Source organism: Centroberyx affinis, unplaced genomic scaffold, assembly GCF_046629955.1.
Source record: "Centroberyx affinis isolate AG114_WGS23_722 - 3 ecotype Tasmania unplaced genomic scaffold, CSIRO-AGI_Caff_v1 ptg000948l_1, whole genome shotgun sequence".
In the NCBI taxonomy this organism is placed as follows: Eukaryota; Metazoa; Chordata; class Actinopteri; order Beryciformes; family Berycidae; genus Centroberyx; species Centroberyx affinis.
Genome location: NW_027279522.1, coordinates 85,061 through 112,583, shown reverse-complemented (window position 1 = coordinate 112,583; position 27,523 = coordinate 85,061). Strand labels below are relative to the sequence as shown.

General features: G+C 44.6%; 1 protein-coding gene across 2 annotated transcripts; it reads left to right on the top strand.

Moving 5' to 3' along the window:
- Positions 1-350: 350 nt before the first annotated feature.
- otud7b (OTU deubiquitinase 7B) lies at positions 351-27,523 on the top strand. Of its 2 annotated transcripts, none has more exons than XM_071521991.1 (12): positions 351-516; positions 16,277-16,520; positions 17,240-17,410; positions 18,052-18,279; positions 18,647-18,748; positions 19,672-19,799; positions 20,383-20,489; positions 20,984-21,111; positions 21,821-21,970; positions 23,064-23,178; positions 24,596-24,674; positions 26,036-27,523. In XM_071521991.1, exons 2-12 carry the CDS (start codon positions 16,436-16,438, stop codon positions 27,521-27,523), a joined length of 2,781 nt encoding a protein of 926 aa, XP_071378092.1. In that variant the 5' UTR covers positions 351-516; positions 16,277-16,435. The 2 variants fall into 2 exon arrangements, with proteins under 2 accessions (XP_071378092.1, XP_071378091.1); XM_071521990.1 differs by having other exon boundaries at positions 18,049-18,279.

The following is a 27,523-nucleotide window of genomic DNA, read 5'->3' as shown; positions in this document are numbered from 1 at the left end:
TACATCATCCTAGATGACCTCACCCAGGGAATGGTCCCGCCCCAACCATTTTGTCAACTCAGAAGCACCTGTCACTCTGGACTCATTTCTACACCCATAGGCTACTTGGACAAAACCACTAGCCCTTTATTTTTCTACAGCCAATTGGCAAACGAATGTTTTCTACTCTCCAGTTCTCATTTGGTGTTTACTCTACTGGGGAACATCAGTCAAAATCCGTAACGATGGTCATTGGTGCATGTAAGTGTCAATGAAGTAGATGCTTCTCCGTGATTGGCTGGCTCTTCAACGGGGCGGGCTCACAACGCTTTGGTTGACATTGTTGTTGTTGTAAGTGGCTAAAGAAATTACTTTGTCGTTGGTGGTCCGGTTTGGGATTTTACGTGTAGTGCCACCTATGAAGAGGCTAAAAAGTTAGGAACTGTTGGTCTTGGAAACGTAGAAGCTATTCACAAGTTCGTACCTAGCGGAAAACTACATGGGACGATGAAAACAATATCTGCGAGGCCGCTCAAGGTAAGCAGACAAGGGACACTCTACTAAGGTTAGCTAATGTTAGCCGCTGATGTTAGCTGGGTTTAGCCAAGCTAGAAGTAGCCACTTGCTAGCCAGATGTCAGGGTTCAGTCTATTTACTGAAAAAGAATAGTTCTCTGCAATCGGCATTCAAACACATGCAGAACAGTTTTATATAATCGCAAATATCTTCTCTGTTACGCGTGTGCATGAAGTTATTGGGCTGTGTATAACCGGTACATAACCCCGCTGCGTTTGAACATTTGAAATGCGTTTATGTAAGCATGTGTATTGTTCGTTGTAATTTTGTTTCAAAGAATAGCCGTAGCCATAGTAACTGGCTAGGGAATCAACATTTCGGACAAGCCACCATCAGCAGCAGCAGCAGCACACCGGGCTGCAGCTCGGTGCCAGCGGCAAGCAGGTTGGCGAGGGGAATGGGTTGCTGAGCATAACGTTAGCTCTGTCCAGCTATTGTTACAACGATGCCATCAAATAATGCCTGCTGCAAAGTTATACTGAATGGGTGATCAGTTCCGTGCCGTTAAAATCAAATCCGTTCATAATTATTCGATTCCTTTATCTAAAAGAGTTGGGCGTCGCAATCCGAATAACTCAGCCGGATTTTTAGCGAAAGTGCATGTGTGATGTAAACCGGGCACCGGCTTGGAGCAATTTGTTAACCCTGTTGCTTAAGTTGCCCCCATATAATTATCAACTTGACCAAATAGCACAAATATAACGGGCTTCACTTTGCTACCGTTAACCAGCTAACTTCACTGAGTGAGTCAAGGCTCTCTTCGCCACCCTGATGCCAGAAATGGGTGACTCCTGAGTTGGCTGCTCTTTGGGTCCTTTCAGTGTTGTAACGTTACTCGTTTCCCAACTAGGGCTGGGGCTGTTTGCCGTCATTTCCAACATCACTACAATGAGAGGGTTGCATTACACTTTGGCTTGAATTATTCAGGTCTTGTATTTAGGGGCTCTTTTGTTTGCTGTGAGCCTAGGACAGACAGTCAACATGAAAGTAGGACAGAGGTACAAGTTCTTTACCGTCTTTGGCCTACATTGACTGTTTATGTCTGGTCTTAAAAAAGCAACCCCCCTCACCTTCACACACAGAAGCCCATGACTTTGTGTGTCTTCTTCTCAAAGTTTTAGTTAACTCGTCTATAATTTTTATTCCCACATAAGCTGAATTCAGCCGAGTGTCCAGGCTACCCTATCTGAAACACAGGCAGCAGTAAATGGGAACCTCGGCTACAAGCGCTGTGGAATTTGAAGAAGGGAGGTATTGTGTAGTAGGAAAAAGAAATGCATCCAGCCCTCCCACCTGTACTCATTCCTTCCAGTGGCCACGCAGCGTGATGTTTGAAATGCGAAACACACAGGCGACTGGCTAACAGTGGCGAGGAAGGCTGTTCATCAGCGAGTAGCAGGGTGGGAAATCAGCACCAATACCAGCCTAATGCTACTAAATATTGGCTGTGGCTGGTAAGTTTGTCTTTTCTACCAGCCACTTTGGCAGGTAACCAACCATGTGTTTTATGCTTATTTCTTTCTCCTTGGCTGTTGATTTTATTCAAGTTGCCTGTCAATTCTGGGATACACCAGGCAGTGTGGCCGGAAGATGAAAAAGATTTCCTAGCCTGGTGAACAGTCGCTGTGAGGCCGGGGTGTGTGAGTTTGCACTGTCAGGCTTCATTATGCAAGTCCATAGCACTTCAAGGAATGTATTGATGCATACAGCAGCACACAGAGCACCTAAGGCAGTCTTTTAAGGAGGTTGTAGCATCCTTCCTTATGCAATTCAGATTCTGAACTCAGTCACGACAGAATACTGGCAAGCTGTGCAAGGAGAAAATAATATTATATTTACCACTTAATCTTTATTTAGCCTCTTGGTCCCACTGAGGACCTCTTTTTCAAGAGAGACCCAGCCAAGGAAGCCAAATTGTGACAGACAACCAACATATATTAATCTATATAACCAAAAATACAATTTAGAGTCACTTGATAGGTAATTAAATGATAAGTTTGCTGAATGCTCAAATGAACAGAACTGTCAGTAGATAAATCCATTCACTAATTGGCTCCATGAAAAGGAACACGGTGGTGTTTTACTTTAAGTGTTTGTTCTCTGCGTTATTGCATTATGATTTTCTTTGGGCCATTTGAATCTCGATGATCCAAATGAAAACCTGCGGCTTCCAATTTGCAACTTGTCATGCAATGATCTCCACCAATATTCAAATGGCCTGCGGTAAACGGTTGACAGGAGCCTCAGTTGAAAATGATACAGACTGATGAAATGATACAGACTGATGAGATGACACAGGTGATGAGACTGATAAATGTTATCAGCAATGTCTGAAAGGAGAAGTGATCTGATGATACTTGTACTCTCTATGTAAAAAGCTTTGTCATGGGCCTATCAACTTGAAGCTGGCAACTTGCAGGACCGCATGGCAGCTGGATTATTGGTACGCTGTATTGCTGTGACGCATAGCAAAATGATCCTCACATGATTTTTCTATTGAAGGCTAGGCAGCACTAAACTAGTGTGAGTCTCAGTTTATAGTTCCACAAAGCAGGCAGTTAATCAGACTGGCTTCTTTATCTTCTTCTTTATAAGTATTACTTCTTTCAAATGGTTCGTTTTACTATCTGTAATATCTTTCATATATACCTACAGGCTAGCACATATTACCGAGCCTTATTGTGCTGGCTGGCTGTGGCCGTTATGGCTGCCGTGGTGAATATAGTGTTTCACAGGGGAACCATGCTGCTTCAGCGAAGCCGAGGAGATGAAAATTTAAAATCGTCCCTCGCCGGGCTCCCCCAAACAGCTGCTCAATAAGTGTGTGTGTGTGTGTGTGTGTGTGCGTCAGGGATCCAGTGTCAGTTTCAGAGCCAGGCCCATTTGCCCGCGGAGCTATTCCCAAAGGATCTCTCAACCCAGAGCTACAAACACGGTCAGATTAATAAGTAAATAGATGAGTGCCTCTCCAGGTTAGTAGGACAAACGCATGACTTTTGTGTTAAGCGAACATGTTCCACTCACTTTTGCAGGACATAGGCTTAGCCTAGCATAGGCACAAAGGTATAAAGTTAACACAGCAAGCCTAACACCTCAGATCTGCTAGTGTTACGACTTACATTATGGTCATGATGAAAAAATGAGAGATTACAAAATCCACTACCATACAGCCCTGCATCCCCGTTCTTCATATCTCTCAGCAGCACAGTTCGACCCAGACAGGAACAGATGTGATTTGAAAGTGAAAACTGCCTTCGTCCCCATACTGCCACAGTGAGACGGGGATCAATAGGTAGCTTGTCTCCGAGAGGCCCGTGCGCCCAGACAGCAACTCATAAAACTCTTTGGAGCCCCACCCTCCCCGGCATGGCTGGATGCCTGCCAGCCTTGTGACACAGCAGCCAGCCAGTGCCCAGGGCTGTTTGTGTCAGGGTGGAGAGACCTAGAATCGAGGCATCACCCATCCCACCCAGCCTGCTCTACCTGGGTGCCAGCAGCTGCACGACCCTGTGAACAGCAAGTTGTGTTACTGGGCCTACTCTGAATGCCTTCCAGACTGTGGTTGGACCCTTCACACAGTTGTTCTAGAATATGAGTGACTGTTAAGTAGGATGGAGCGTAAATGGCTGTGGAGTTATAGGGGAAAGGATCTAGACGTCTTCTATCAACGAAGCAGACATAATCCATGTAACATTAGAGACCGTTCCCGGAAGATAAGCTGTGGTAAAGATTGCATGCTGCGTCGATTGCTTTCTACTCCTCACTCTTTCTCCACTACAGGCAGGGTGGGAAATTAACACCAGCCGAATTTTGGCTGTGGCTAGTAAATTTGTATGCTCTGTCATCCCTTTTGGCATATAACCGTGCATCATTTGGAGCTCCTATTTTATTCTGGTAAATGGTAATGGTAATTTAAGCGACAGGCGGGGCAGGAAACCAACAGCAATGACTAATGGATTCGAAAACTAACAGAATCTCCAGAAGAGGGTTAGCTTGCCTGGATCGGTTGGCAGAGTTGTCATATATTTACCAGCTATAACCAGGTCTTATAAGCATTTGGTAGGTGGGTGCTGTTAATGTCATATGGTGGCAGGTGAAATTTGGAATTTGGATGCCACTGTGGCCTCGAGACAAAAAGTTAGTTTCCTGTCCTGTACTGCAGGACATCAGTCCCGCCCACTCTGCCCCGTGGATCCAGGACAGCAACAGTAATCCCACACACAGCCCTGATGAGGAGCCTCTCACTCAGGATGACATCACACACAGATTGACGTAAAGTCGCCCTGCTGTGCAGAGTGCCTGTCCCGCAGCACGTGGGGATTCACATGAGCATTAGTGCTACCCGCCTGTCCAGGCTAGTGCTTGCTTAGCCACTGGCTTTAGATCTATCTAGGTTTGGTTGGCTTTACACTTCGAATGGCTTAGCACTGGTAGCTCTTGAATGTTTGAATCGGTCTTGTCATGTAATAGTGTACAAGCTTAGATCCATTTAGATTCTAACATGTAAGCCTATTTGGAGCTACTTTCTCTCTTACAGTAGCATTTTTGTTTTGTTGTGGAAACAAAACAAAAAGTGGAATGAATATAATTAATTCTAAAACAGAACAGCCAAAGGTTCGGGTTAGCTTCTAAGAAATGTCTTGCTTTCCTCAAGGGTTAATGTGCAAATTAAGGTCAACAGGCAGCTCCCTTGCCTTCTAAATGTGAATTATGTAATAATAAGCACATTGTTTGTGCGCTCAACGAATAGGAGTGTTTGGCATTTTTGGAACAACCCTGAGACATGATTTATAGCCAGTGCATAGTTTAATCTGAGAACAAGCTTGACAACAATGTGAGAGGTAATGTTTGGCAGCCTTAGATAATGTCTTTTTTATTGGGTCTGACCTTTTAATTTGACCATATGTGCCTGGCTTGCACAATATTGACAGAAAAATCATTATGATTTATTTTTTACTTTTTTTCTGACTATTGTGGTTATAATATTGCATTACTGGACTATTTTAGGGGGTAGGAAGATTGGGGTTAAGATGCTGATGCTTGGAATCTCCAACTTTCTAGGTCAAGAATTCTGCATAGCACAATAAAACCTCATTGAGGACTCAGTGAAACAGCTTTTTCTCTAAGAATAAATTGCAGTCCTACAGTTTGGAACTTGAAGTGTATTGCCATTTAACATATGTCATTTGGTCGATGCTTTTATCCAAAGTGCCTCATTTTACCATGACTGCATACGGGGCCCCTGTGGAAATTCAACCCCTTTCCCTGGTATTGTTAGCACCATGCTCTAGCCATTTTGGCACTACAGGCTAGTGTGATTTTGATCATTTTAATAATGTTAATGATAATATGGTACAGTCCTCTGTGTCTTCTAATTCACTGTTCAGTTTCTGCAACCTTGATGTTGATGAATAGGCGGGCAGTGTTCGGATGGATGCAGAGGCTTGCATTTCTGCACAAAGGCTAGAAATCGATAAAGAGGCCGCGAGGGCAGAATGAGGACTTCTCGCCCACAGAGTCTGGAGTTTAGGTTGGCAGCTTTCCGGAATAGTGAAACCAGGGCATATTGTTCACCAAGTGAAACAATTCATCCATCTATCTCTGCACTGCAGTGCTTCAGAGGCAGAGCAACAACATCCGGACGAACGCTCTACAGCAGCCAGTCTCCATGTCCATGTTTTTCTTCCTCCGTGCGCAACTATAAAACATTGATGCATTGACAGCAGATGAGCTTTAAGTTCCCTTACTCATTCTTGCAGAGATCAAATACCCTCATTACATTCTCTGGTCTTGGTCTTGCTGTGTCAGGTGCCCACCTCACTGCAGCAATGCACAGTATAGTATGGTTTCTGTATGGAATGCCGGATTGCCACCAGCGGCCTCCTGCAGCTCTCTCCACAGCAGCCTGCTCCAAGTGGCTGTTAATTAGCACTCCTTGACTGGTGATTACTGGGCCTGACTACAGCGACATGCCCGGGGCGCAGGCCGGGAACCTCCGAGGCCAGCTCTAATAGACTGCTCGATAAACCGTATCACCGGCCGGGCAGAGATGGAAGACAAAACAGGCCGTCCTAGACTCAGAGCCATATCCGTTTGAATCACAGGGGGATCACCAGCTGCTCTCAGACGGAAAACGTGAAGTCGTCCTGTTTGAAAAAATGTGAGGTGATTTCTTTTTTCAACAAAAGAAGTTCAGGGCAAGTTGTTGTCACTAGTATCTCCATATGAAGAGATAGGGCTCCAGTGATTGGATTAATTTGTCCTGTCTCCTCTTTTTTCACACTTATTTTGTGAAAAATCTCATTACAGATACACTTGTTATGGGTCATGAAGCCGTATAACACATCCTTCTCAGAGTGAAGAAATAGTAACATGTAAAACCAAAAAAGAAAAAAACAAATCAATTCTGAACATTTGTCCATTAGAATTTGAGTTGCCAAACTGTACACAGTGTTTCTCGTACCACGCACTTGCATGCTGTGCAGGATTTGTAGGAACAGTAGGCTAAGTGAAATTCCGAGACCTCGACCACATGCTCCGCTACACCATGACATCAGCTCTCAGACACTTTGATAAACACTTGTGCTCAGGAGCTAACACTGCCCATTTGAACTGGCTGAACTTGGCTGTCGCTGCTGTGCTCCAGCGAATGTCAGCGAGAGGCTCGCGGGCCTGCATTAGGCAGACGGAAACCAACTATGAAGCACCCTTACTCTACCGGTTAAGCTGTCTCCCAGTCTCAGCTCAACAACCAGAGGCTTGGCTTAGCCCGTGGGAACGGTGCAGACTGAGGGATATCATTCTCTGGCTGCTTTAAAAAAAAAAAAAAAAATTAGATCGGGCAGTCACTCGGGTGTACAAGAATGCAGATGATGTCACCCCGTTTATTATTTTCTTCAATTGAGACGTGACACATGTAGGCGTTCACCGGAGCGCTTTGTCCCTCCACGGTGTTTGTGTCAGTTGTCTGCTGTTTTGGAACTCCGCACGGTGCAGAGTTTCTATCTTTAAACTGTGATTATGAGGGGATTATTTTTAGACTGTTTGAGAAAAAAAAAGAAAAAAAAAAGAGGTTGCTCTAATTCTAGCACCTCACACAGATTAGGTGGTGATTTTCTGTGTACATTTGCTAGTTGTGCATACAGAATGTTGTAGCTTAAGTCTACATGTAAGGATAGAGGTCCAGAGTAAACAGTCAAGCAGCTAATGGCCATTGAGGGAGAGAGTGCCCTTTAGCCTATACCTATTAAACTTAAAATACAGAGAGCACTACTAATAATAGACCCAGACCATTTTGTGAATGCCTACATTTTTTTATCCCACATGTTGCGTGGATTCTGTCAGCTATTTTTAGATGAGATGAACTCCATTTAGTTTCAGTAGCTCAACCAGATGGTTCGAAGCTACAACAACACGAGACAGGCAACACAGCTTTTGGCTCGGCACTCCAATCAATAAAGCCTGGATGTCAAATTCCTGATCCGTAAGTGGATCTCGTTTTTTGTGCATCCAGTTTTGCCTAGAGGTCCTTTTTGGAGAAGAGGGTTGGTTGCTGAGATGGATCGGGTTTTGGGTGTTTCTGAGCCAGCAAGCAGAACAGGGAGGCAGAAGCTAAACTGGGCAAATTTTTGAGTGATGACTGGACAGCTTTGGGCTAGGCTAGCTTCGGCGACACGGCCTCCGAGAGGGTGGGCATGCTGTGGAATCTCTGACATCAGCTGTGTGGCTCGGCGAGTGTGTGTGTGTGTGTGTGTGTCTGTGTGTCTTTGTGTGCATTCAGCCCGGTGTTTTCATACGCATTTCACACACAGCCGCCCACAGCTGGTGGTCAGGCCTTCATCAGGTTTGGAATGTCCAAGCTCCATGTTTTACACTGCAAAAAATGTCCAACTTAATTAGCCTTGTATTCAGCAATAACATCTTACTTAAAAGAAATATGTGGCAAAAAAAAATCCGGGGTGAGATATTTTCACTCGTTTAAAAGGATTTTCTGAAACCAAGTGACATTTTCTTGCAATAAGATTGATGTTCCCCACTGTTTCCCATTGGAAACAGATGAAATTATCTCACCACATTGGCACAGATATTGTAATCTTTTTGTATTTGAAGATAAACTAGGCTATCTTGTGACTTGTTAAGATTGACACTTCTTACAGTGTTGGCCGAGGCGCGTGGTGAAAGATAACCAATGTCCTTATTTGGGAAAAAAAGATAGCCATTAATTCTTGCTGCAGCCATATTTGAGTTATTTTCTCCCTCAGATAAAAGCTTGAGTGGTCTTCGATTCACATGAAGAAGCAGTTTTTCAGCTAATAGACTTGAAGCGGTCGACTAGTTCTTATAATTCACTTGGTCAGCAGCAACAGCTTTGCGGATGTTCTGTGTTGCTGCAGTTCAGTGGGTTTCATTGATTTTTCTCCAATGACCAGCTTACTAGTATTTCCTTCTGTCCAGGGAAATGGTCAGACTCCAATTTACCGTATTGATTTCTGAGATGTAAACCAGTAACAACCGAAAACATTAGTCCGCACCATCTGTACTGGTCACGCACATTTCCTCAGCTGAATGGGGGAGAAACACTGATGGTAGCATTAGCGAGGCAGCAGTTTACAAGCAGAGCAGGAAGTAATTGCCAAGGACCTGCAAGCTGACAGAATCTTAAATTTCGTGATGTGTTTGCTCTTTCTCGTTCTTATTTATATCTACGGTTTTTGTCCCTTGTGATAAACCTGTTTTGTTAAAAGTGCATTATAAATACATTTGCTTTGACTTTGACAAAGGAGGCAGAGCACTGACTTGCTTTACTATCCAAACCTCACTCCGCTGCAGTCTTGTCCGAGCCTGGGGGGACGTTGCGATGCGATGCTTATCGTATGGCATTATGCAAGCCCTTGAAAAAGCGATGCGCCTAGATATGATGCATCCAGACGCTTTTGAAGGCAAACGATGCTACAGAAAATGTCGGAATTGGCTGTAATCTCTACTGCTTTTCCCCCCCACAAGCACGCCTGCTTTTCTGTGCCATATTGAGTGTACTCTCACTTATCCATGTTGTCGGTGTTGTTGACTACAACACAACTACAACATTGTCACTAAGGGAGGCGTTGCCCAGCATAGCATGAAATTGTGCTGTATTTGAACAAGGATTTTTGTTGCTATGCTCTGCATTGCGTTTTCTTGTCACCCTTATCAGTATTGCGCTATATCCTTGGACAATCCCTAAAGCATGCCTCTGTTTTTTTGTCCTGTTGTGCTTTTCTTGTTATGAGGGGCTGAAGCTGTTCATCCTCTGGTAGAGCCGTGTTCTGCTGACACGTGCAGCAGTGCCTTTATGCTGCTTCATTCAGCTGAGTTGCAGTCTCCAGAAACTTGGGAAGAACTGGGTTAGGGCTTGGTCTCCCTCCCTTCCTTAGCCAGGCGTGCTCAGCCTCCCTCACAGATGTAGCTCTGAGGTTATGTAATGAGTCAGTGTGGGCTGCCTGGGCTCAAGTCAGTAACCAGATTACGGCACTCCACAGATAAAGACAGCTGAAGGACAGCCATCTCACCACACCTTTGTTTTTCTTCCCCCTCTGGTTTCCTTCAGTAGCAAGGTGTTTACTGTGATTGATTGCTCACCATAGTCCCAGCCCTATTTCTGGAACACTTAAGAGAACAGGCCTTTGACTCAGAGAAAGAAAATTACCAAGAAAGCATTGACCCTGCTCACTCCTGCACATTTGTTGTTTTTTTTTTATGTGGAAGTCTGTGGTTCTAAGGACAATTAGCTACGCCTATCACAGAAAAAATTGAGCACTTAATTTGATTGACTTTGACACATGTCGTGATAACATTACAAGACTGATTCCGTCTGCAAGTAAGTGCATCAATAATGGGAAGGCTAATGTATTTCCTGTCTCTCCAAATTTCCCTGATTGGCTGTCAGCTGTGTCCAGAGGTTGGGAGGTTACACTTCCTAACCCACCGTCACTCCAGTGCAGAGATGGACCACTGGGCCACATTTATCATTCCCGCCTGCCAACATTGTTTTACCCTGCTTGCTTGCCTTATGCCCCTTATCTCATTACTCATATAGTTTTGCAAGGCTGAGAGGGTGTCTTGCATTCGCTGAGATCACAGCAAAGGTTTATGTGATTGAACTAAAATAGACCTGACACATTTATAGACCTGGTCATCCATCATGGCCTGACCATTAAAGGGAAAAAGAACAACTCAACCCTCCTCATTTGGTAAAGTCTCACCAGAGGCTGTGCAGATAACAAAATAATTCTAGAGCTTGATTCATTGCTCGTTGCAGTCTAATATCTTCTCAGGTAAAGTAGAAGTGCGCTCCTCCTGGTCTTCGGGCCCCAGCTGCTCTCCCTCTTAACTGTAAAGCGAAGCTCATGTTTCACACGGTGAATGCAAGTGGGCCAAACATAAAATGGTGAATCTTCTACTATGGAAAGGCTACACAGGTCCGTGACCCTGTTTGCCTCTTCCCCGGAGACCCAGGTCTATCTAGCTTAATTTTGCAGGGCCGTGGAGAAGCAGGTTCTGTTTAATTAGAAAGTGTTTAGCTCACCTCGGAGGACCCAACCCTTTCTCTGATCCTTTGTGTTGTGTTGCGTGGTGTAGTGTTGTAGGCTCTTGTGTTGCATTGTATTCTATTGTGCTGTGGTGTGTGTCGTGCTGTGTAGTGCTGTGGGTGGTGTGTGTATGGTGTGAGAGGTGTAGTGTGTGTGTGTACGTGTGGGGTGTGGTGTATGCGTAGTATGGTATTGTCATTTCACTTGTGGTGTCATATATGTCTTTGTTTTTTGTTCAGCTCAGAATCTACTTTTTGGGCTCACACAGCTTAACGCAGCTCTTCTTCTCCATCACATCTAGATCTAGTTCTTGGTGTTCTCATAATTTGGGCCATGTCATATTGAGTGACCTTGCATGAATATACCATGAGCCATGACAAAGCATTTGGAGCGCTGACACCTCTTGCAAAGTAGGCTACAGGCCTAGCCTTTCTGCCCTTCCCTTTGTGTGTCTTACACATTTCATTGTCTTAGAGTCCTTCCCCAGCATTATGTCTCTTATCTCATGACTCATATGGTTTTGCGAGGCTGAGAGGGGTAGGTTTCATTTTGAGATCACCAGAAAGGTTTCGGTTATTTAACTGCAATAGAACTGACTTGTTTTATAGACCTGATCATCCAGGCTGTATGATTGTGTTAAATAATATCGTCAAAATGCTTCTTAGTGTTGCACAATGTACCTAACAAACCAGTCAAGCCCAGCTTGAAGTCATTCCAGTGGACCAACACTGCTGTGTCCTGTTTGAGGACTGGGCTGTAATTTTTTTTTTTTATATATTTCATGCAGTAATTTCTGCAGATGATTCTTAAAAATGCAGCCATGTTGGGATATTACTGCTTGGTTAGTACATGTTACAAGGCATTGTTGCCATTCAAACAAATGTTTTAAAATTAGCTCCACTCATCACACTTATCTCTTGCCCTCACTAATCTGTGTCATCTTGTTCAGTGTTTTGCTACATCTGTGAGAAGTCATTGCCATTTGGTACAGTCTTCAGTGCATTTAGCCAAGCCATATAGTTTGAGTTTGCACTTCTCTTTTCGCATGGAAGTCAGGTTAGAGAAGCGGGCTTTTCACATGTTTGAGCCCCCAGATCAGCTGGGAACATCTATGGGATGTTCCCAGCTGATCCCCCCTCCAGATGCTCTTGAGCAAGGCACTTAACAACCACCTTCTCCAGTTGAGTTGCTCAGTGGCCAACAGTAGAAGTCTGTAGGCTGTACTGAGCAGTTACCTGGTGTGAATATATATATAACTGCACGACTGTGAGGGAGGGTGTTCCTGAAAAAGAGGACGCATGTGCAGCAAACCTTTCCTTGCTAAATTAAGGCTAGCAAAAAAAAGTTGCATCCACAGTCCTTGCAGTGATCCGGCCCGTTCGGCCCACCTAGGGTGTCTGCAGTGGGCTGTGGTGACCTCTCCGTGTCTCCCTCAGTGATCCAGGCCATTCTCCCAGCCCTCAGCTCAGCTCAGCACCCACGTGTTGTCAGCAGCTCCTGTTACGTAACTCCCCCTGCCAGACAAAAGCTCAGCCAGCCCCGACACAAATCACTGACTGCTCTGTGCTGGCAGCAGGGCCGTTAATGTTGGCCAGTAACACAGGGCACTGCCCAGGTCTCTTTGTCATGGAACCTAAACATGAAACAGTCTTTTCAGGTTAGCTTAGCTTTGTTAGCCTACGTTAGTGCAGAAGAGAGGTAAAGCAGGAGGCTAGCCTGTTAGCCACATCTGGTACATTAGCATTAGCAATGTAAGCACACATTACTGTCAGTGTTAGATCCAGGGCCAAAATTCAAACCCATGAAGTTTGATAATTATACTGGACATGATGTTGATTTAAAATTTAGAAGTAGCAAAATGCTAACATGCTCTCAAATCTGATCAAAAATCAAAAATGGGCTTGTCTTTGAAGCTGTGTTCATTGACTAGTTCAGGTGATTATTTATAGATACATTAAAAAATAATTTATGAAGTGATTATAGTAATATGGTTGGATCACTAGAAGCTCCATATGACACCTCTCTCATGCCAAAGGATGTAGGCTTGTCCTTACAAATGCGTCTTTTTGTTGGACAATTTTATGAGTGTTTTTATGGACTACGCATCAGAGGCAGAGTGGGCTTACAGGAATGGCTGATGTCCGAGGCTTGGAGTGACAACAGCCAGCCTTTTGTTGGTCTGTTTGGGTACATTCTGTCCACAGAGCTTCACATTTATCGCCCTTTTTACCGTTGTTCTGGCTGTCAGCGCCCTGTGTTGTCAGTCGATGCGCCATTATTTGCAGCCAATCCCCCTCCTCACCACAGTAGGTCTAATAACAGTGTTTCTCAGACTAATCAAGCCGTAAAATTACCTTTACGAGATGCAGTAAACTAAAAACACAAGAGGCTTTACATGGTAACCAAAGGCCCAGGGGAGATGCTAGATTCTGCTACTCCCAAAAGAGTAAGAGTAAACTAATCAATGGAACTGGGGCTGTACAGCAGTTCTGGTATTGATATTGATGCTAAGTCATGAAAAACCATCTGTTGGGACTTACATTTGGATCTGAGGATTTCTGCTAGTTTGTAGTCATTTTAATGAAGAAATCATTTTTGGGCATAGTCCGATTCTGTTCAGACACACTGTCGGCAGCCACATATACAAGTGTTTATCTGAAAATACTTCCTTCTACCATATGATGGAATTTGCTTTTGTTCAATAGGAAAGGTAGCTAAAAATATCCTTTTAAAAACGGTATTAAACTTTAAATATTTGGAACTGGTATTGAAATTTTTTACTCTTAACTGGAGACAAAAAGTAGTCCACAGAACTCCAGACGTCTGTTGTTGGATCCCAAGGTGGAAATCCGAGGTTTTGAATGGTTAACTGACCTCAGTCTCACATCTCCAAATTTATGTACTGTATGTGCGTCTGTGAACATCAGATAATTGCCAAGCAGCAAGAACAGTAGGAGACCCTGCAGAGGAGGCTTTGCTGAACGGCTGACGTTGCAGAGAGAGCGCTCTAGAAATATTCTGCTGGCTGAGAAAGGCCTTTTGTACTGAAGTCCTTCCCTCCCTCCCCTGCCTCTGTGGCTTTTTATAATGATGGAGAAACCGAGGGAGGGAGGGAGGGAGACATGAAGCGAGAGCAGGATGGAGAGGTGTAAGAAGAGTAAACTCGTGACTCATCAGGCGCAGTGGCAAAGGGTTCACTGAGTCAGAGCTGAGGCAGGAACATCGGGTGGTGGATGAGCCAAGGGACGGGTGGGAATAGATGACTGGAGGTTGCAGAAAAAAGCAGTCCAGACCAGATTAGGCAGTTTTTTGAACTTCAAGGTGACACGGTGATTGGACAGTTCATTGTATTGAGTTTAGCAATTTTAGTTTCCACAGTTAATAACCGTAGAATACTGGCAATATTGAATCGTTTTATTTCATTTAGAACGGCCACTGTAGTTGAAATAGTCAGTATGTTGGTATAAGATGGTAAAAGTGGTCAAAAAATAATTTGGGATTATCATTTTAGCCATAATCGTACCTCCCTAAAATGAGATTTCAGATAAGATAAGATTTCAATAGCTTCTTGGACAGAGTTCAGTCATTATAAATGTTTGAGACATTGCTTCATGCACACTTGGCCTATTCAAAGACAGCCAAACTGATTAATCAAGTTGATATATCATTTATCAGATGTTGACATGCTACGAAATAAATGATATTAACCCACGAAGGGCAGCGGTCAGCATAAAGTTTACGGAATAAGGCTTGTGACTGGAAGGTCATCGGTTCCCAACTACTGCATATAGCCTAACTGTCTGAATGTGACGCAAGGCACTGCTGAAAAAGTGTAAGCATGCTCAGAAAAGCCTCCTTGGTTAAATAAAGGCTTTTGGCTTTAGCTGAGCCCCCATAGGTCTGTCTTTTAGCCAGGACTATTTTGATACCTGCCTTTTTATCTTCGTGCATCGATTGCCTTCTACATCCTTTGTATCAACGGCCCATCCCTCTTTTTTTTCGGACTATCTTGATAATGTTTCTTCATTGATTTTAGTGCCTGACTGATGCAGGTTCTTTAGATCCGCTATTGATATTTGAGGAGTGAAATAACCGATTTAAAAGGGGCCTTTTTGATGGCATACTGTTTCCTCACATCACATGGCTCAAGCAAAATTGATTTAAATTTGACTTTGAAAGTGGATATGACAATAAGCTTGGTTGGTATCTTTAATTCAGATCAAAAACACACATCACATACCAATTATATCTCCATTCTACTTTTATTTACGGATGTATCAAAATCTAAAATAATTGTGGTCTAATATTTGTGGATATGAACCAAAGTCCATATTACAATAAAATATAGAGGCAAATATTTGCATATAATATCAGCATCCAGTTTACCCCTAATTGATTTAGAGTTTTAAAATGTTAACGTCAGTGATGTGCTTTCTCTTACACATGGATGTAGTGTGGATTCTTTCTGAATCTCTGTCATTGTTAGCATCTCCACATGCCCTTTGTGCCCTGGCTCTCTGGCCGGAAAATTCTTTTGTGTCCGGTAGTAGACCTATTTGGCAATACAGTGAGTCACATTTGAAATGAGTATTGAAGTATCTTTTAAAACCTTTAGCACCCTTTCAGTTGGCCTCAAGCCCAGGCTTTGAAAAAATCATGATTGAAGCAATCGGCCCTGACAGCTTTTCTCATTTCATCATGGCTAATTCAAGTGTGCAGGTGCTGCACAAAAACAAGATAAAGATTTCAACCATGAAGTAGGGCTGCTTCTGTGAAAAACATGAAGCCGAACAGCAGCTAGCCAACTCGCGTTGTCATTTGACTTTTATTGGTATTCAATGCAAATATTAGCGAACACTTTTGTGAAACCTGTTCGCTGTGTGTGCCACAGCTGTTGTCATGGGTGGGACATGTGACTGCAGAGGTAAAAAGTTCAAAAGCGACCTGGCCAAAACAGGCTTGCACATGAAAAGGGGGTGAACAGGGTTATTATATCTGTGTGCCTCATTTGTTGTTGTCAATATTCAAACTCTAAAATGCCTTTCATCTCTTGTCTTGAGCTATTGGAAAGCTTTCTAGAAAATGTTTTAAACTTTTGATGATTTCATGCCTCCTGCAGGTTTGATCTTATTTTGTCTTTGTTCTCTTTCCAGGTGTGGCTGGTCGTGTAACGCGAGGTAGAGAGCCGCTCCCCCTTCCCCCTTCCCCCGCTGTCCTGGCCCTCTTGGCGAGGGCGGAGTCCCTGTTTGTTTGTGTGTTGTTTTTTTTTCTCTGCCCTGATGCAAACCGCCACCCTGTGAATTCATGATCACATGACCGTGGATATGGACGCAGTCCTGTCCGACTTTGTCCGTTCCACTGGAGCTGAACCGGGATTGGCCAGAGACCTGCTGGAGGGTGAGTTGCAGAGCATTGTGGGATTTTGTTATGCTGCTGGTGTTGGGAGGACAATCACATGGCATTTTTCAGAAATGAAGAAAACAATGTTATTTTTATGAGAGCTGTCCATGTGAAATGATGGGTTTTTAACATGTCAAGAGTCATGAATCTCACTATATTAATTATATTAATGACCATTTCAATTTTTAACATCATCTTTCAATTTGAGTAAGAAAAACAAGAACACAACATTACACCACCAAATTAGTTAGGCTACTTGTTAGTTACACTCAAGTGTTTTCTGTGACAACCACTGCTAAAATCAGTTTTGTTTTATGAGCATCAGCCAGTTTGACCATGCTTACTGTGAAAGCTGCTGGTTAGTTAGGCTATCATTCACTAACGGAAGGAAGGTATGGAGTCAACTGGGCTCTTGTTGCCTAGCAGCAACACAAGTTGCAGATAAGAATATGGGTTAAAAATGTAATGCACTGCAGTGAACAGCAGCAAGCCAGCGAGCCAAGACGTGCTCCAAATTCTGATATTTACCCAAGCAAAGGAATGTGCCAGTGGCCTTTACATAAGATAAGGGAGCCTATGGTTTTGTTGACTTGTGGTAAATATTTAAACTCATTAAGGATGTGTCGGACTCATTTGCCTGATGTAGAAACTAGGTTTTTCTGTCAGGCTGGACCTGTTGGCTCAGACAGATGCTGTTCTTGTCCCACTGTCTGTAGGCAAGAACTGGGATTTCACTGCTGCCCTCAGCGACTTTGAGCAGCTGCGACAGGTGCATGCTGGGAACCTGACATACTCGTTCGCTGAGGAGAGGACGTATCTGCCCCCCGAGAAGGAGATGGCCAGGGTGGGACGGCCCCTACTCCACCGCCAAGATGAGGTGGTGCAAGGTGAGGCCACTGGCAAGTGAAATGTTTTTACTGGTCTACCTCCAATTATGTAGTTTGACTACATTACTGTCTTGGACAAAACAGAATGTAGTTCTCCCATCCCCACAGATAAGCAACACACATCACCTAGTGTGCAGGATTCATTATTTCTTTTCCCCACTGGCTTCAATGATTACCAGATGAGCAAACTCACTTTGACTATTTGCATTTTGTGTTTTATCTTCAGTCAGCTGTTTTTTTTCCCCTCAACTTACCTATCTAATCATAATGTCTTTTTTGGGCTTTTTTGGCGGGCAGAGGAGCACACCATGTACTTGCAACGTCATTGGTCAAATCGTTGTTTCAGGCAGCCCTAGCATATTCCATGAGATCCAAATTGATTTTTCAAGTTCATTTATCATTTATCAGATGTTGACAGGTTGACAGGTCCATGCATGTTCAGCAAACCTTCCCTTTTAGGCTTTTAGCTCTATCTAGCTTTTAGCTTTATCTAAACCCCCATGACCATTGTAAACCCCCCTCCCTCTCTCTCCTATGTCTACTGTGTCTCTCCACTGTTTGCTACCTAATCAAATGGAAATACCTTAAAAATAATATACAACTCTTTTTTTTCCTCTTCCACTGCCATTGTCTTTCAGCAGCTACGGAGAAGCGTCTGTCGCGGGGAATCTCCCACGCCAGTTCAACCATCGTGTCCTTGGCCCGGTCGCATGTCTCTAGCACCGGCGGCAGCAGCAGTGAGCTCCTCTTGGACACGCCGCTCTGCACTTTCCAACTACCAGACCTCACCGTGTACCGGGACGACTTCCGCGGCTTCATCGAGAGGGACCTGATTGAGCAGTCAATGATGGTGGCCTTGGAGCACGCTGGTGAGAGGAACTGAAAAGTTTCCGCACAGCCACGAGTTTAATTCCAAAACAAGATAACAGGAAAAAGTGTGTTTCATTTCAAAACAAAGTAGCCTAACCATTAAAAAAAATATATACATGCCTCTTATTAAATAACTGCTGACATGAAAGTAAAACTTATTATGGAATAGCATTTAATTTACTGAAACATGTATTTCAGGTGACAATGTTTTTTCCAAAATGGATATGTAGCGTTGATACAGTATACTTATCTCACACATAACTTCATGTTTTTTTGAACAAGGAAGTACAAAGCTTGTTTTGGATATGTTCTGAGCCATGTTTGTATTTCAAACAGCTGAGTTTGGTTTTTCCTGTTTGCCTGCAGGGCGGCTGAACTGGTGGACGAGGGTGGGTCCCAATTGTCAGAGTCTGTTACCTCTGGCGACGAGCGGAGACGGAAATTGCCTGTTACACGCTGCGTCGCTTGGTGAGTATCGTAGACCTTTCAAACGAGACCCCAATACACTGGAAGTTCACACTCCATTAGCATTCATTAAGAGAGCTTCATTGTTAGCTTAAGCACTAATTGCATTTTACAATGTTGGAGTGCAAATTCAGTTAGCCTATGTGGCCCACTGAGGAGCCCTAGCCCAGAAAATTAATAAGGCCCTAACTGATGTGCAGGCGTTGTTCCAGTCCTTGTAATATATCTCCTGAATAGCAGATTTGGAAGTAATATTCATGTTCTTAATCTGTTCACATTAAAATGCACCCCTAGGGTGAGGGCAAAAAATCATAACCAAGGCACAGATATTCATAGCTTCTTTTTATATGGCTTAATAAAAGCCAAATAAACATTTTGATGATGACAGTATAATACAGCTGATTACTTCACCCTTGCATGGAGCCTCTATTTGCTTTTAGTCAGTAGCTGCTTGTTGATGGCAGGGCTATTGCAAGTTAAGGGCTTTCCAGTGGCGAAGGCATCTAGCGCGCTTTGACCTTCTAATGCAAGCTGTGGTTTGTATTCACCATCAGCTTTTAGAAAATCACAAGATATTACTGCCTCTGATGGTGGAGGGGGAGTAGTTGTCATCCAACACTCATTCCTGCTGTACACTAAACTGTAAGAGCAAAAGGAAAGGCAAAGACAGCAACATGTGTTTTGCATGTCTTTTAAACAGGTTATTGTCATGAAATCCCACCCATCCCCTAAAACACTCCCTGAAACTTCCTGTAGCTCAAAATAGTACGGGAAGTAGAAGGTGTCAGCACCGCAGAAATGCAAAGGAACCCCCCCTGAAACTCCTGGCTTACCTCATTATATTACTTTACATTCCTTGTTCGAGTGCATTTGTGCACAAGAGCCTACTAAGTGTCCCAATGTCCCAATTTTGTGTCCCAATGCAGGTATGTGGGGCTTCCATGACCGGGACCTGATGCTGCGGAAGTCCCTGTACGCGCTGATGGATCACGGCCAGGAGAGGGAGGCGCTGAGGCGCAGGTGGAGGTGGCAGCAGACCCAGCAGAACAAAGAGGTCCGTTTTGGCACATTTCTCTAGGTCTCCTTTATAACTCTGTGATGACGTTATGAGGCCGGTGGTAGCCTAAAGGATAGAGAAGGGAGCTTGTGAGAGGAAAGTTGCTGGTTTGAATCCTTGGACCAGTTGGGGGGGGGGAAATAGGCAAGGAAAGCGAACGAGTAATGCTCATCCATACCTCAACAGTTACCCTTAAGCAAATCACTTAAACCACAATAGTGGAGCTGCTCAGTGGCCAACAGTAGAGGACAGTGGCTGCACTGGGCTGCTGAGTGTGTGTAACTGTATGAATGTGAAGGCGGACACTGCTGAAAAAGAGCGTGTGTACCAGTAGTGCCTTTCCATCGACAGAGATAAAAAAAATGACATCAATGAGGATTCTCTTACTTCTATGTGAACGACACATGGGGTTGTAAAGGTTCTAGTTAAATTACATCACTCAGTCGCCAATAGTTAGCCATCCGATGAGCTGCCATAACGTCAATGCATGCTTTTGTGACATTTAGCACTCCCTCTCTAAAGGGCAAGTGTGTGTGTGTGTGTGTGTGTGCGTGTGTGTGTGTCCATCGTTGCTCCTCAGTCTGGCCTGGTGTACACGGAGGAGGAGTGGCAGAAGGAGTGGAACGAGCTGCTGAAGCTAGCCTCCAGTGAGCCCAGAATACACTACAGCACCAACGGCACCAACGGGTAAGGTCTGGCTCGGACAATGCAGGGACTGTTAGCCTGCCACAACTAGCCACACTCATGTTTTTATTCATGAACAAACAAGTGAGCTCATAATCACAACTGACTGGCTGCCCCATATTTTAGTCAGTCTGCTACTCACTGTAGCATATCAGAAGAGGTACTTGAGTGTTACTTTGTTGGCCAAGTGTAAGTGCAGTGGGGCGAATATATTGAGGTGTTATGTACAACGCTACATAACCCTAACTGAATGTTAGATTCCTTGTTTTTAGAGGTAGAAACTCAGTCATCTTTCAATATTAATCCCTGTTTATGTCTCTGAATTTTATCTTTCTGCACACGGCAAAAAGTCAATAAGTCACTACATCTTTGAAAGAGTGGGGTTAGGTTTATAGTCTGCTTTCTAACTGAAAATTAGGATGAGCTTCAGCTTTGCAGCTCGTTCACAAAGCAAACAACCGTGTGTCTGAACCGTGTGTCTGTGTTGTTGTCTGCAGGGCGGAGTCCTCGGACGAGCCGGTGTACGAGAGTTTAGAGGAGTTCCACGTCTTTGTCCTGGCCCACGTCCTCAGGAGACCTATAGTGGTGGTGGCCGACACCATGCTGAGGGACTCTGGAGGAGAGGGTAAGTTTGCCAGAAGCCCCGCATGTCAGACCTCACTAATACACTCCATCAAATGTGTTATCCTCCTTGTGTCCCAGATGGTTTGGGTGTGCCTCATGGGACATTTACAGTGAGTTGCAGAAAGTTGAAACAGTCACAAGGAAGTATTTGGAAGAAAATTATTTTGCTTCTCAATGATTGATGACTGATTGACGCTATCTGAGTTGTCCTGGTGAGGACACCACCCATCTGGTACATCAAGCAGGTTAAAACAAACAATACACTTTACTTTGAAATACTGTTTGACCCAATTCTGTCACATAAAACGAGCATGTGCATACACACACAAATTCTCTCTACAGAAAGCTTCCAACAGCACTCCTCTTAGGGGAGGACTGATGCAATAGTCTTATTAGTCTGAAAATTGCAGCAGCTGTTAATTTGCCTCGCACAAGTAAAAGATATCTCCAGGGTTGATTTAATGATATTAGAGGTGACAGCACTCTTGTTAAGGAGTTTATGCAACACCCCTAATAGGCTGAAAATTGGTGGTAGATGTAAATTTGCCTCCCACAAGTCAAAGATGGGTTTGATGTATTGAAATTAGAGGTGAAAGCCCATTTTGATTTTGGCTCAAATCCTCCCAGTGTCCTTTATCAGCCTGGCAGCAGTGCTGAGGTCATGCTTTTCAGATGTTTAATGTACTCGTTACCCCTCCTCCCCTCCCTAGCCTTTGCTCCCATCCCGTTCGGAGGCATCTACCTACCGCTGGAGGTGCCAGCTGCCAAGTGCCATCGCTCGCCCCTGGTCCTGGCGTACGACCAGGCGCACTTTTCTGCCCTGGTCTCCATGGAACAGAAGGACGGCTCCAAAGAGCAAGGTAATGCTCTGCATCATCCATAATTATTATCTGAATTTCGATTTTTTTTATTTTTTATTACTGTGGTCTGCCACTATGCCACTGACATTTTAAAGCCCCAATCCGCAGTAAATCAAGTATGTGTATAACAATGTTGCACAGATTCTTCAGGAGAAGGATTTGCTGGAAAATAAACCTTTCTGCAACAAAAAATACAGGGCTGTTTTGCTTATAGACTTGATTAATACTGGTTACCAACATTGCAATCAACCAATATTAAGGAGTGCAGGGGTCAGAGCCAGAATGCACTGACAATAGATAGCACTGGGACCCACTTTGCCACTTTACAACTTTACAACTTTTGCCTTCACTTGGTGGGGAAATCTAGGTATCTTTCAGTCTTTGGTTGGAAACTCATCCATTCACGTCACTATTTAGCTGATCCCTCAATAGAGTGATAGTCACAGGCCCCCAGACACTTAGTAACATCTTAGTGCAACATTGTCATTCAGAGTGCATGAGAGATTTTTTTTATACCAAGATTTGTGTCTTTCATGTCTTCATTTCAGAATGCTGACTAATGGCCGTCGGAAATTTGGAGTGCACACTGTCTGTAGCTCAACACGAGCAAGTCAAATGACTAACTTCTAATTTTGAAGTCGAGTGGCCTTGTGATGAGGGGTCGATTATATTAGTCAAGTGATGGGTTTGAGATTTGGCTTTTCATCAAGAGTTCTATTGACTGAAAGGAGAATGGAGAAAAAAGTTCTATATTTTAGCCTTTTTGGCAGGGGCTACTTTCTAAGAGATGTGCTGAGAAAATGGTCAAATTTAAAGACGTTGAATGTCGGCACTAAATTATCAGCTATCAGTGCCTTCAGTCTAAAGATATGGGTATCAGTATCAGCTTGAAAAAACAATAACGATCGAACCCTATTAAATACCACCACTTAGTTTATTTTAATCCAAGAGTCGAAATGTCATCAAAATAGAGATTGAACGAATTGATTGTACTTCTAAGCACGAAGTCTGCGGGCGGCCCAAAGTGCTGGATTAAAACGATGCATCTTCTCTGACGAAGACTTAGCACCTTTGCTTCCCTCTGTACCAACAGTGGTGATCCCTCTCACTGACTCGGAGCACAAGATGCTGCCTGTGCACTTTGCCGTGGATCCCGGGAAAGACTGGGAGTGGGGCAAGGACGACACCGACAACGTGATGTTGGCAAGGTACGGTCCGCTTTCGGATGGAGCTCCTTCTGCATTTACATCCGGTTGTGTTGGTCAGGCAAACAGATTTATCACAAAGTGCTTTTTTTTGGGCCAACAAATGATATGAATGCAAATGAAAACAAGGGAGCAGCATTGTTCCCTTGCCTGTGTACACATATATAGACAGCTGTCCCTTTAGGACCTAGTGTCAGTGCGTAGGGATTGACCTCTGACTCCAGATTAGTGACACTCACTGCCAGTGACAATGAGATTAGCTCTAAATACCTTCTATGAATGGACTAGGGGAAGGAACGCCAAAATAGCAGCTCAGTAAAAATAACCTTCCAGATTAATTACTTCAGTTGATGACACTGTTGATGTCTTATTCAGATGAAATGGTGGACAGAGATAATATTACATGAGGAATTACATAAGTCCTCGATGGTATACATTACATTGGCGCATATAATGCACATGATGTAATTTAAACACTTGGCTCGGCATATAATATCTAATAATCACCAACTAATGTTCTGCTGCAGTGGCTATTTACATTGTTTGGAAAAGGTGATGGAGTTCAGTCTTCATACATTATGATGCAGTTTGTTGTCCCTAAGGAGTTTCAAGGCCAGCACAAAACAAGAAAGCAAATCATATGCAACAGCAAAAAAACATTCAGTTAACAACATTCAGAGTCAAATTGTCAGTTTGGGAAGTCAAAGAGCAGCAGTGTACCCAGCAGTGGGCAGCATACAAAACAACATTCACAGCATTATTATCACGCACATCAGGTTGGCAGCATTTACCATGATCACAGTGAACAGCTTAGTGTGGGGAATATGGGAGTAAACTACATATGTGTTTGAAGTATGTTATTTCTGAAACCACATGTTTCTTATTCATGCCGCACTGATTGCTTAGATTTATCTTGACATATTAATTGCAGGCTAGCAGCCCCATATGTCCTATACCAGCTCATTCACTAGTAATTTTATGTTGCTGACTCTAACTCATGACTGTTGCATGTCATCCCCTCTCTCTCCCATCTTTCTTTTCTCTCTCCAGTATTTAGCAGAAATGCTATAGAAATTATAATCAAATAATACCAATCAGCAACTACTTTTAGTTTAGTTTTATTTGTGGAAGAAAGTAAAATATAAAATGGCACTAGACAGAATTAAACAAGATTGACCAGTATGCACAGGTGCCTATATCAAATACAACTGAGTCACTGAAAAGAAAATGAACTTCCAAATAATGAACGTACAAATAAAAATGGAAATGAAAATGACTTACAAATAGAAATGAAAACATTTTAACAACAACAATAATAGCAATAATTTCCACAAACATGACAATGGAGCACTGGCAGAAGGTGATGTTCACTCTTCACTGAACTTTGACTTGTTTCTCTCTCTCTCCCTCTTGCTCTCAGTGTGGCTCTGTCTTTGGAGGCCAAGCTCCAGATGTTGCACAGCTACATGACCGTCACCTGGCTGCCTCTGCCCTGCGAGGTGTGTATTCCACACAACCGTCCTGAGTGATGTTTGCTACTCTGCAGAAGGAAGGAGTATAAAGCCAGCTCAGAGAGTAGCCCTGTGGCAGAAAAATATATGTTATGACATGACATTGGTCATTATTTACTATTGGACATCGTGTTTTTGCCCAAAAATGCTTTTGCACAGACAGCCAAGATGAATCGGTGATAAACAGAGTAGGAAATTAACTTATTTTTCAGCCTGCCGTGGAGGCTGGTGGGGGTTGCAATCCCCCACCAGCCTCCACGGCAGAATGAGTTTACCAGACTCATTCATTATTTTATCAGCCAGATTCTTTTTTAGAATAGGAAAGAACACTCAACCCCTCAGCCCACAATGGTCAGTTAGGTGCCAAACTGGCTGGTAGAGTATTAAGTGAACTTACTACCACAGCTGCTAAAGTCTACCAGCATTTGGCTGGTGGTTGGTGTTAATTTCCCACTCTGGTGATCAGCAAGTGCAAGAGCTGTTTTCTGTTGTATGCAGGGACCTATTTTTGTTTTAATGCAGGTCCGAATTCTTTCTAACATTTTTTTTTTCTCGATCAGAGCAGCGGCCCCCTCACTGCTGTACAAACTGTGTGTGGAAATAAACTACACTGGGCTGTTGGGGTCATAAAATGACTCCACACAAACCCTGTGTCAATGGGCCTCTTGTGTGCCACATGCTAATGCCAGAAAGTTAGGAAGGATAACAAGTTCATGGCAATTTCACGGTAAACCTGCAGTGATTGGTGGCAATAGAGGAATCTCTGTATGAAAATAGCGCTTAAGAGGGCCATTCTGTTCAAGAATTACAGCAGCGGTACCTCAGGTTAGCCCCACGGTGGTCACCATTTCTGCGGGCCTTGGCAGAGAAGGGCCATTCCATAACTGTTCGTTGTTTGAGATCAGAATAGTGCGTCATCATCTAGGTCATGCTGTTTCCAAATATAGCGTTATCTATTTCTCTCAAACGTGTTTGCAGATATGAGAAGGAATCTGAGTACAGAGTCATTTGTATTTTTCTCCATCAGTCTGCTATTTCCCTGCTGCTTGAATCGCTGTGCCACACCCTCTGTCTCTGGTGCTGATTTTCCCTCTGACTCCTCTCTTCCCTTCCCTTCCCTCTGATAGAATTTTTCAGTTTTTTTCAGGATTTCAGGGCTCTAAACTTGAACTACAACAACTAAACTTCATTTCACTTCACTAACGAAGATGGTAGTTGTGTTTTTTTTTTACTTTTTGTTCAGCCCATTGTAATGTGGTCATTGACAGTTTTTTGCATCGTACATGTGTAATTTTTCTCATGCAACTTCAGTTTTTCCATTGGTGTATTTCTGCTTTGTGTCCCTCCAGCAAGCCCCTCTGGCCCAGCCTGAGTCTCCCACAGCTTCTGCAGGAGAGGACGCCCGCACGCCCCCCGACTCAGGAGAATCAGACAAAGAGTCGGTCAGCAGCAGCTCCAATGGCAACGGAGACACCGCCACGGGAGCAACAGTCAACGGAGGCGGGTCCTTGGCCAAGAACAGCTCCTCTTCCTCATCCAGCTCCTCCAGTAACGGCTCGGCAGGGGCGGGGACTGGGACAATAGGCAAGGACAAGAGTAAGAAGGAGAAGGACAAGGATAAAGACAAAAAGAGGGCAGACTCGGTGGCCAATAAACTTGGCAGTTTTGGAAAGAGCCTGGGCAGCAAGCTGAAGAAGAACGTGGGTGGGCTGATGACGGGGAAGAATGCTGGAGCTGGAGGAGCCAAGCAGGAAGGCGGGGAGAAGAAGAAGGGCTCGTTGAGGGGGAGGAAGGGCAGCAAGGATAGCTCGCCCTCGGCCCATGCCTCTGAGGATTCTGGGAAAGGCTCACCCTCCTCAGGCAGTGAGCGCCTCAACGGGACGGGCTGCAGTACCAGCAGCGGCGGCAGCAGTACGGAGGGGGACCCCTACAAGTACAGCGCTGACGTCAAGGTCAGCCTGGGCATCCTGCGCGCCGCCATGCAAGGCGAGAGGAAGTTCATCTTCGCCGGTCTTCTCACTACCAGCAACCGGCAGCCCTTCCAGGAGGAGATGATCCAGCGCTACCTCGCTGACGCAGAGGAGCGCTTCCGGGCCGAGCAGGAGCAGCAGCGGCGCGATGCGGAGAGGAAGGGCGTCACCAACGGCATCCAGCCACCCAAGAAGGAAACGGGTGGCGGGACGGAGCTGGGCTACCGGCCTTATGAGGCCAAAGAGGAGTTGTCAGAGAGCCCGCCGCCCTCCTTCAACCACCTCAAGTCCTCCACCTTAAGCCCCTCCATGTACTCTGGTGTTGTGCCCATCCCCCGGCCCTCCTTCATAGACCAGCCCCCCGCTCCAGCACCCCTCACCCAGCACCTTCACATGCACGGCTACATGGAAACACGGCGCCAGCTAGCTGGCGGGTCTCCCGCGTCCTCCTACCCAGGCCTCCCCTCGTACGCTACCCTCCCCCGCCACTGCCCCACGACGCAGGGTCCCACCCATCCCCAATACAACCACCCGCAAGCCCCCGTCTCCCTCAGTCCCTCCCGCCTCACCCCCTCATACACCCCTGAGCACGACCCACCGGACTACCCCGGGTCAGAACCGGTCGGTGGCGGCTACAGCAACGGCTTCCGGGACGTGCGTTCCAACCTAGACTCTCGGAGCGGGCCGCCCCCGGTCAGACACTACTCACTGGGAAGCGCGGGCGGTTTGGCCAGCCTGCAGTCCAGCTACTGCCGGACACCCAATTGCACCTACTACGGACACCCTGAGACGGGCAACTACTGCTCCTACTGCTACCGGGAAGAGCTGAAGAGGAGGGAGACAGAACCGCCCATCCACAGGTTCTGA

Coding starts and splice junctions, on each gene's coding strand:
- otud7b (XM_071521990.1), top strand. CDS start 16,436: ATGACCGTGGATATGGACGCAGTCCTGTCCGACTTTGTCCGTTCCACT. Junction 21,971..23,063: donor GGACGGCTCCAAAGAGCAAG/GTAATGCTCTGC, acceptor CTGTACCAACAG/TGGTGATCCCTCTCACTGAC. Junction 23,179..24,595: donor GACAACGTGATGTTGGCAAG/GTACGGTCCGCT, acceptor TCTTGCTCTCAG/TGTGGCTCTGTCTTTGGAGG.